Source organism: Ruditapes philippinarum, unplaced genomic scaffold, assembly GCF_026571515.1.
Source record: "Ruditapes philippinarum isolate M1 unplaced genomic scaffold, ASM2657151v2 ctg4822_1_1_1_1, whole genome shotgun sequence".
Classification (NCBI taxonomy): domain Eukaryota; kingdom Metazoa; phylum Mollusca; class Bivalvia; order Venerida; family Veneridae; genus Ruditapes; species Ruditapes philippinarum.
The window spans coordinates 183699-194848 of NW_026851827.1; the positions used below are offsets into that span (position 1 = coordinate 183699).

At 33.7% G+C, this 11150-nt stretch overlaps 1 protein-coding gene across 1 annotated transcript; it reads left to right on the forward strand.

Moving 5' to 3' along the window:
* Nucleotides 1–8921: 8921 nt before the first annotated feature.
* On the forward strand, nucleotides 8922–9401 carry LOC132740646 (uncharacterized). The gene has a single exon (XM_060728593.1). The coding sequence runs from the start codon at nucleotides 8922–8924 to the stop codon at nucleotides 9399–9401; it is 480 nt and encodes a 159-aa protein (XP_060584576.1).
* Nucleotides 9402–11150: the final 1749 nt, after the last annotated feature.

Sequence of the window (11150 nt, forward strand, 5' to 3'; positions counted from 1 at the left end):
GTTATAGAATAAAAAAAAAATAAAGAAATAAATGAATAATAAAAAAAAGTGTGTAAATGTTTATAAAAATATACATATAATTTTATATATAAAAAGTCCTTGGATTTTGAATTTAGATGTCTGTACAAATTTGTACAGACATCCAAATTCAAAATCCAAGGATTTTTTCAGCACTTTTAAGCATGTTTTTTCCATTTTTGTCAAGCTCAATTTGTTGGTCTATATGCGTTACAACAAATGGTTTAACCATTATTAATTTATATGTCATTTTTTTCGGTTGAAAAACACATTTTTCTGGCTACTGTACAGTTCACTTTAAAAAAGTTTCTATAAAATAACAAAAAAAGATGGCAAAAAATACAAACTAAACTCCAACCGTTTTTATGGCCCCTTGTTAAACCCTAACTGGCCCCCCCCCCCCAAAAAAAAAACATTGCTGAATTAAGTTAATCACATGAGCCAAAAATCAATCCTATAACATGACAATATGATATATATCTACATTATTAAATTGCTTTACAAAAATAACGTTAATATTCATTGAATGGTAAGTAGAAATCATTAGCATTATACTAGTTCTGGCTTTCATAACTTTGTGTCACTTTTATTTTTATGTTGTGCAATAGAAAACACGTCTAGCAGTACTATAAAACCTGTTCGCTGAAGTCTCTTTAAACCCCAGTCACACTAGAGCTTACGATTACTTGCGACCACCGGCGACTTGTAAAACTGACGATCATCAGCGATTGTCTGCGACCAAAACCATTTTTTGCACTGATAAATTTCTTTTCGACTATCGGTTAGAATCAAGTGCATCATATGCAACGACGACATATGGTCATCAGTTAACGGTAAAACGATGGTCTCAAAGATTGCCTGGGATTACTTAAGACTATCCCGTGACATAACATACGATCACCTACTAACTTGTCGTTAAACGACCATCACAGCGATTACTAAAGACTACATTAAGATAGCAGTGACGTATGGCTAATTTGTAAAGCCTGATTTCGTAGAAGATTTCGCAATCTTGCGACGACCGCATGCTACGACAGCCTAACAGACCTTTTTAAGATATTAGCGGACCTGTTTGGCTCGAAGGAGGTTTTGTGCAAGCTACAAACCGTCTCTATCTAGCGACTGAAATTGTCGTGGAACCCTAAATAAGATACCTGATGACTGTCACAAGAATCACCGATGACCGTCGTAAGACGTTTTAACGATTGTCCGCGACCAGAGGTCACTAGTGATCGTGAACTGGTCTTCACTGGTCGTCAAAGCTCTAATGTGACTGGGGCTTTAGCTAGCATTATACAAAATTGCAGTGGGTGGGGTAATGCAGTGATCTCACGATGAGCGTTACATATCAGAATCTGGCTAAATTTAATGCTGTGTTGAGACCTTGGAACACAACATGAGAATTATAGAGGGGTTGATGTGAAGTTCAAATCAACTGCAATATGTGCCTGTTACATTGAGCAAGCATTACAAAATTCATTGATTTTGGTACTGAAAAAGATCGTTTTTAGGTGGTTTTTTTCTTGGTAACTGTTGATTTTTACCAACACTAGTCTGTCCTTCAATCATTTTCAAGCACATTTGTAGCCAGAGGCTCGCATAATATGATTTTATTCAACTTGTTCAATAAATATAGTATTAAACCTACACTCATTCAATATCCTCTATGTTATATATTTCTTTCTAAATATCTATAAACATTAAGTAAATTAATCAATAACGAAACACTGATCATTTTACTATTCTCAATTTATCCATTATATGTATAGGTATGAAAGGCCAATACAACAAAGAATTTATTGAAGCATTTATTACTCATATTTCAAATTTCTCAAAGACAAATCTCAAAGGGTGCCAGAAAGTGAATCTTATAAAAACAAACAAAATGAAATAAAAAAACAAACCAAAACTGTTAGGTAAAAATCTTAAAAGTTCTGACAACTGGAAAATATAAGAACAGAAATGAAGGTAGGTAAATGCAATTTTCTATTAGTATAAACAAAATCAACAACAGGAGCAGTACTATAGTCAGTAAAAAATCTTTTTATCATCGATTTCAGATATATTAACTAAGATAAGTTAGTAACAAGCATGGGAGCAGTCATACAACCTGAACAGAGTAATAAAAGCAGAAAGAAGAAATCTCAGGATTCTCTACATCAGGATAAAGTGGACAAGCCTCTTGTTGTACAACCAACAGTTAGACAAGAAACTGAACAGAGTAATGAAAAGCAGACAGAAGGAATTTCAGGATTCTCTACATAAGGATAAAGTAAACAAGCCTCTTGTTGTAGTAGCCATAGATTTTGGAACAGTCCATTCTGGGGTTTGCATTTCTTTTATGGGAAATGATAAGACAACATAAAATCAGCAGAACATGGAGGAATGCTACAGGAAGATAGAGTACCTACAATATTGTTATTGAATCCAGACAAAACATTCCATTCATTTGTTTCAAAGCGCAGACTGATTTTCATGAGCTTTCTCAATGTGACAGATCCAAATTTAACTACTTTGAAAATTTTAAAAATGAAAATATATCAAGAAAGTAAAATTGAAAGAGAAAATGGTAGTTAAAGATATCTTCTGGTAAACCACTTGAAGCTATGACAGTTTTTCAAATAGCAATAAAACATTTAAAACATGAAGCATCAAAGAAGTTTGTGATCAATACTTGAACTGAAAGAAACTGACATTCAATGGATGATAACAATTCCAGCAATATCATCTGACTCGGCACGTCAGTTCATGAGCAGAAGCTTCAACCAAAAGCAGGAATTCTGGAGACACATCTTCGACTTGTTCTTGAACCTGAAGCAGCAGCTTTATACAGTACACCACGACATAATGACAGAAGCAATACCTTGTGGGTTTTATGTACATACTTGCCTGATTTAGGTGGAGGGACAACAGACATATGTGCTCATAAAAATAATAGATTGGGCAAAATACAAGAAATATACCGAGCAACAGGAGAAACCTCTGGTGGCAGTGATGTTGATGATTGTTTTATTTAACATGATGAAAACTTTAATAGGGAAGAAAAGGTTTGGGATGAATTCTTAACTAACCCACTCCATTAGCTTGTGTAAGCCTTGTTAATGAGTTTAGACTGAAGAAAAAAGAGTTTTAAATCACAAACAAATAATATACAATTGAGAATGGAAAATGCTTCTGGTGCAAATGTATTAACAGGGGAAAAAAAGAACTGTTGAATGAGTATAAGTAAAAAGTCAAAATATGTCAGAAAACTTGAGTATAATTCTATGGACGCTAGACTTACAATCAACAGAGAGATGCTGGAAGAATTATTCAAGCCATCATTGAGTAAATCATTAGCAAATTGGTTGAAATACTAGACCAATGTTGATGAAAATGAAATCAGAAACAATCATTTTAGTAGGGAGGATACTGAATCTCCCCATGTAAGGGGAAGAGAATTCAGGTCAACATTCGAGTAACATGAGAGTTATCCTTGTAGATGATGCTAGGACTTGCTGTGTTAAATGGGCAGTGATGATGGGGCTGGAAACCTAAAAACATCATACAACGTAGGTCCAGGTACATCTTATGGATTTTATATTCAAAGAACATTCAAGAGGGACTAATCCAGAACAACTTAGGTTTTAATCATGATGGTGACATTTATTGTTCCAAGGATATTTCGGAAGATGATAGAAAAAAGGCTCAGATAGTGATATCGGCCAGACATTTATATTAAAAGGGTAATGGTTACAGCCACTACAGCACAAAGAAAATGTATGTGAGATGTATGTACATCTATATAGATCTACCCTGAGCGCCTCAAACTGTTATGAGGAAAAGAGACTGTAGCATTAGTAGGAACAATTAAAAATTCAAAACCACCATCAGACTGGATGGGCCAGACTGGTTGTGGGGTATCCTAGTACACCTTATTGTTGGGAAATGAATTCACTGTGAAGTATTTTTAAATCTTCATACAGGACGGAATATGAAGCACAAATGGATTTTCTGTAATTACAAACAGTAGGGACGTAATAATAGATTATTGTCTATTACTTTCATTTCTTAAAATGGTCATATCTTTCACAGGAAAAAAAGGAGAAGTGATGAAGTAACTGAGAAAACTTTCAAATGGCATTTTAACAAAACAAGATAGTGATGTTTAAATGGATACTGCAAAATATATTTATTTTATTCTTAGTGTTGTATTTTACTTGGAAAGTGTTATGGAAGAAAAGAACATTGCAATAAAGGATTTACTGTAAACATTTACTCTGAGACAGAGTAATTGTGTTTCTAAAGTATTTCTTGGATATTCAGTTTTCTACCAAGAAACAAGGTGTTAAAACTGATTAATGAAAAGAAGAGGGAAATGAGCAGATTTTCTTCCCAAATTTCCTCCCTAGAGAACTTGAGATTGCCTTGAATAAGTAGATGGATTTGACCTTTTTATTAAATCTTCAAGAAACAAATAATATCCCAAAAAGTCAATGTCCCTGCAAGTCTCTGGCCGATGAGGAAAAAATTTGATTTGTAAAATAAGAACCCAAAGTGCACACTTAAAGACAAACAGTATTTATGTAAGGGCCAATTTTAACAATAGGGCAAAGTTTGAACAACTATGGTAGAGGAGCTTTTAGATGATATTATATACCAAACAAGGGCAACAGTGTCGCAAAAATGTGCCCGTCACATAAGCTTTTGTCAGAGATGTGGACATTAAAGATATGAATATAATAGATATGCTCTCAATATCTGGATATTTTATCATCTCTAGTGACCTTGACCTTGAACCCACACCATAATGTCACTTGAGTTTGTACAGACAGACGGCAAAGGCAAAAAACAATATGTCTCCCAAAAATTTTGGGACAGATGTTATTGGCAAGTCTGAGATTTTGTTTGTTTGTTTGTTTTGGTTTTACGTCCATGACAAGTATAAGGTTAATATGGCCGTTCCAGTTTACTGGTGGAGGAAGACCCTTAAGGGCCCCTGCATTATTTAGCACAGGGCCCTGAGTAGAAACCACAAACTTCCCATGACTAGCTGGATAGTTCCTCACATGAAAGAATCCAAAATCCCCTTTAGGATTTGAACCACAGAGGTGAGGGGAAGGGTTTAAAATCAAAAGTAAAAACTCGGGGGGACGAGCCCCGCAAATCTGAGAAAAGGTCAATAACAAATTATATAGCAAATAAAAAAAGTTCTGAACAAATTTTTCACCATATAAAATGTTCATATTTTAAACACTTAGACCCTTTAAAAGTTTGTTTAAGCAAAAAGAAAAGTAAGTTTTAAATACCCCCCCCCTCCCTGGGATAAAAATCAGTTTTAACGTTTTTGGTCATCCCTTATATATAGATCTACCCTAGGGGATCTCATTTTCCGTATGAGGAGGGGGATTGACTCTTTTTGAAAGGGGAACATTACCCCATCAATGGGTGAAGATATGTGGGACATGGATCAGTGCCATGCTGTTGGTGTGACTGAGTTCACTATGAAATAACAGGACAATGTTCCTTTTGCTATGCATCTCAAATTTTACAAAAATTAGACTGTTTACAATGAAAATTATTTATAACTTTTTAAAAAGTCATAGTGACACCTGCCATAATGAAAAAAAATGAAAAGAGCAATTTTCCACGTAAACTTATGTATTAACAATTATATTTTTTTGCATGGAATTATTTTTTCAATGATATTTAATCATTTTGTTTCATAAAAAAATTGTTTTATTGCATTTTAACCAAAAAAAGGCCAAAAACATCGCTTATTGCTATTTACAAGCAAAATTAGCTGAATTCCCAAAAGCTATGTACAGAAAGAAATGGGGAATCGATGTTTAGCTAGGTTTTTAAGTTGGTGATTTGATTTAAATCAATGAAATTGTTTGCTAAAATCACTTCTGATACAACTGATCAATTTGCTCTTGGAGAAAAAGATTTGAGTGTCCCAGTGAGATAACAACTATATACTTCATATCTTCTTTCCAAATTAAATCTTTAAGCTGACACAGTGGGTGAATGAAAATCAATATGTACATGCAAGGCACAAGTCTAAATTGAAGTGGTAACATTTTTGAGAAATAGGATAATGGTAAGTGAATATTAATTAAAATCTTTATGAAATGTTACAAATAATAATAATAAATCAGCATTTTTCTAATCAATTATTCTTCACTCTTAACCTATATTTAAAGGAAGCCCAATGTGGTCTAAAGCCCTAAAATTTTGAAAAATTTTAACATACATCAAGTGAAGCATTAGAATTGAAGTATTTTCAAAGGATAATAGAGAATGTGTTGAGAATTAAATTTTTGTGTGTTTTGTGTATTATTAGTACGACTGGTCAAGTGTTTAATTCTAGGATTTAACACAAAAAAACAGGGGGGGGGGGTTTGTTCGAAAAGTAAGAATTCATTAATTCATTACATTTGTTAATCTTTTGCCTTCTTTTCTCTATGTTAAAAATTCCCCTCTGCCTCTGAAAAAATTAGGGGGGGAATTCTCAAAAATATGGGTGAATACCCCCATCGCCCCTCCAACAATAGACAAAATTAATATCAATTTTGAGAAGAGAGGGAATGATCTGAAAATATGAACAAAAGTTATTGTTCCAGACCTACATAAACTTTAAATGATACACAAATTTCAGAAACAATATTTCGGGTCCAGTCTTGTCAAAAACCTCAATCAAGTCCCTTTAAAATCTATCAAAATTAATACTGTTGAAATATTTGCAATAGATTTTCATTATTACAGTATATTACAATAACAAAAGATGACAAAAGTTTTTTTCCTTTTCTTTTTAAGATTAATTCACTACTGAGATCTCCGATGAACACTTTAAAAATGCTACAACAGTCATGAGCACAGTCCTACAACTAACAAATGAATCAACAAAACACTGTAAGCAAGAGAAAAAACAGCAAGTTTCAAAAATAAGCGAGACACAAAATTCAACTGGAAAATAAGTTAAGATAAGCTGGTAATGTTAAACTGTAACAAGTATGGGAGCAGCCATACAACCAACAGTTAGACAACAAACTAAACAAAGTAATGAAAGGAGACAGAAAGAATCTCAGGATTCTCTACATGAGGATAAAGTGGACAAGCCTCTCATCAAAGAACCAACAGCAAGACGAAACACTGATCAAAGTAATGAAAGCAGACAGAAAGAATCTCAAGATTCTCTACATGAGGATAAAGTGGATAAGCCTCTTGTTGTACAACCGATCGCAAGACAACAAAATGAACAAAGTAATGAAAGGAGACAGAAAGAATCTCATGATTCTCCACATGAGGATAAAAAGGGCAAGCCACTTGTTGTAAAACCAACAGTTAGACAACAAACTGAACCCAGAAATGAAAGCAGACAGAAAGACTCTCAGGATTCTCTACATGAGGATAATATGGACAAGCCACTTATCAAAGAACCAACAGCAAGACAACAAACTGAACAAAGTAATGAAAGCAGACAGAAAGACTCTCAGGATTCTCTACATGAGGATAAAGTAGATAAGCCTCTTGTTGTACAACCAGCCATAAGACAACAAAATGAACAAAGTAATGAAAGGAGACAGAAAGAATCTCAGGATTCTCTACATGAGGATTCACTACATGAGGATAAAGTGGACAAGCCACTTGTTGTAATACCAATAGTAAGACAACAAATTGAACAGAGTAATGAAAGCAGACAGAAGCCTCTTGTTGTAGTAGCCATAGATTTTGGAACAGTCCATTCCGGGTTTGCATATTCCTTTAAGGGATATGAAGACAAAATAAAATCAGGAGAACATGGAGGAATGCTGCAGGAAGATAGAGTACCTACAATATTGTTATTAAAACCAGACAAAACATTCCATTCATTTGGATACAAAGCACAGACTAATTTTCATGAGCTTTCTGAATGTGACAGATCCCAATTTTACTACTTTGAAAACTTTAAAATGAAAATATATCAAGAAAGTGAAATTGAAAGAGAAATGGTAGTAAAAGATATTTCTGGTAAACCACTTGAAGCTATGACAGTTTTTTCAATAGCAATAAAAAATCTAAAAGATGAAGCATCACAAATCGTTTGTGAATCAAAACTTCAACTGAAAGAAACTGACATTCAATGGATGATAACAATTCCAGCAATATCATCTGACTCGGCACGTCAGTTTATGAGAGAAGCTTCAACAAAAGCAGGAATTCTGGAGACACATCTTCGACTTGTTCTTGAGCCTGAAGCAGCAGCTTTATACAGTACACCACGAATAATGACAGAAGCAATACCTTGTGGGTTTATGTACATACTTGCTGATTTAGGTGGAGGGACAACAGACATATGTGCTCATAAAATAATAGATGGTGGCAAAATACAAGAAATATACCGAACAACAGGAGAAACCTCTGGTGGCAGTGATGTTGATGATTGTTTTATTAACATGATGGAAACTTTAGTAGAAGAAGAGGTATGGAGTGAATTCTCACCCTACCTACCATCAGCATGTGTAAGCCTTGTTAATGAGTTTAGACTGAAGAAAAGAGTTTAAATCATAAACAAATACAATACAACTGAAAATGGAAAATGCTCTGGTGCATTTCATAAGAGGGAAAAAAGGAACTTGAATGATTATAAGTAAATAAGTCGAAATATGCCAGAAAACTCGAGTATCATTCAATTGAAGCTAGACTTTTACTTAACAGAGAGATGCTGGAAGAATTATTTAAACCATTCAGTTGATAAAATCATTAGCAAGTTGGTGGAAGTACTAGACCAATGTGATGAAAATGAATCAAAACAATCATTTTAGTTGGAGGGTACAGTGAATCTCCCTATGTAAGGGAGAGAATTCAGTCAACATTCAGTAACATGAGAGTTAATCCTTGTAGATGATGCTAGACTGGCTGCGTTAAATGGGGCAGTCATGATGGGCTGGAAACCTCAAAACATCATACAACGTAGGTCCAGGTACACATATGGATTTCATCTTAAAGAACCATTTAGAGCGGGAATAGATCCAGAACAACTTAGGGTTAATTATGATGGGGACTTTGATTGTAAATGGAGATTTAGGAAGATGATAGAAAAAGGTCAGATAGTGGAGTATGGACAGACATTTACATTTGAAGCGTATGATAGAGCCACTACAGTAGAAGAAAAATGTGAAGAGAGATTTGTAGATCTATATAGATCTACCCATGAAGATCCTCAATACTGTATAGAGGAGGACTGTAGCTTAGTAGGAACAATAACACTTATACCACCATCAGATGGATGGCCAGATGAGTGGGATCATGGTCTACACCTTATTGTTGGTGAGACTGAGTTCACTGTGAAGGATTTAAATCTTGATACACCTGGCAAGACTATGAAGCACAAATGGATTTTCTGTAATTACAAACAGTAGGGACTTAAAGATTAAGATTTATTAACAACTGTTGTCTATTACTTTATTTTCTTAAAATGGTAATTCCTTTTATAGGAAAAAAGTACAAGTGATGAATTTTAAAATGGTGATTTTAACATAACTGCAAAATATTTATTTTATTCTTACAAGTACAGTGTTATATTTCTACATGTAATGTGTTATTGGAAGTAAAGAACAATACAATAAAAGGATTTACAGTAGAGTAGACATGCCCTTGAAGGAGTTTTTGTTTTCTTAAATACTGCATTGTGACATTTCAGTTATTTACCCAAAACAAGGCTTTTAAGACTAGTTAATGAAATGAAGAGGGAAAAGAGCAGATTCTTTCTTCTCAAACTTTCCTTCCTAGAGAGTGGGATTGCCCTAAATAAGTACAGAAAAGAATTTGTTTTGGATTTTACCATTCTATTAAATCTTTAAAAAAGTCTTTGTCCCTGCTAGAATCTGGCCCAGGAGGACAACATTTGAGTGTTGATATTTATATATATAGACAAATGGTGAGGGCAAATTTCAGACTGGTTAATAATAAAGACCAGGGGTAGGGTTGGGCTTACAGATAAAGTTCAAAATGTAATATATATATAAAGTAAAAAAAATTGTCATCACCATTAGGCACTATCACGAAACATTTATAAATAAACATAGAACAATAATAAATGTCAAATATATTGTTCTTTGGCTTTTATTTATTTCCCTGAAAAATCTGACCTTTGTTACTAGATACATATCTTGCTTTTTAACTTTTGCTTGGGGTACTTGTTATAATGAAGGGGTTTATATAAGAGACAATACAAATTCATTTACCAATTTGTAACTTTAAATAAAAGATATTGTTTTAGTGTAGACAAAATTAATCAAGCATGAAATATTATCAACAAGATTTAAATAGTTCTATTATAATCAAATTACAAAATCAATACTGTGGTAAGTGTTTTTTTCTGTGGTGACTTTATTTCTGCGCATTCTGCGGTCAGCTTTAGCACCGCAGAAATTAAAACTGCAGAATAATTCCCCATGTTTTGGTTTTACATTGTTATGATATGTGTCCTACATTATGACCTGTGTTGTCTAAAGTAAAACCACTAACGGATTATAACGGTTAGCGGGTCATCATGTTGTATAAAATTGCTGTGGATCAGTGTTTGCAAGGATGCACTTACTGTTCATTATGTCAATTTATGAAAAAAAGATATTTAAACATCAAATATACCCTTTAGTAATATTTTTCACACTTCTATTCACGCTGATCAAAAGATGCATACTTTATTATTGTTGCACATTATATTTGTTTGCACATCACCATGTGAGTATTATTTACAGTACTGTTTTGCAGTGAAACGATGAAAAAATGAGATTGTGTACATGCAAAATGTTATACAGTAGAAAGTAATGTGACTTAGACCTTGATGTATTGAAATATTTGTTTTGAAATAAATTCAAATAAAGTCTGGCCACCGCTTTCCTTTTTTTTGTCCATTTTTTTTACATCAGTTAGCTCCCTTGTAGATGGTAATTCATGATACCTGAATCCATTGAGAAGTTGTAGCACTTTGAAAATCATTTTGATGAAAAAATCAACACAAATAGTGATTTTTTGGCAATTTTGAGATGTCCCTCCGTTGTCATGGTAACAGGAAATTTAAGACTGAGCATGGTTGTTACAAGGCAATGTTCTAGTCAACTTGTGCCAAGTTTTATTAGTATTCAAAGCAATTGAACTTGGGAGAC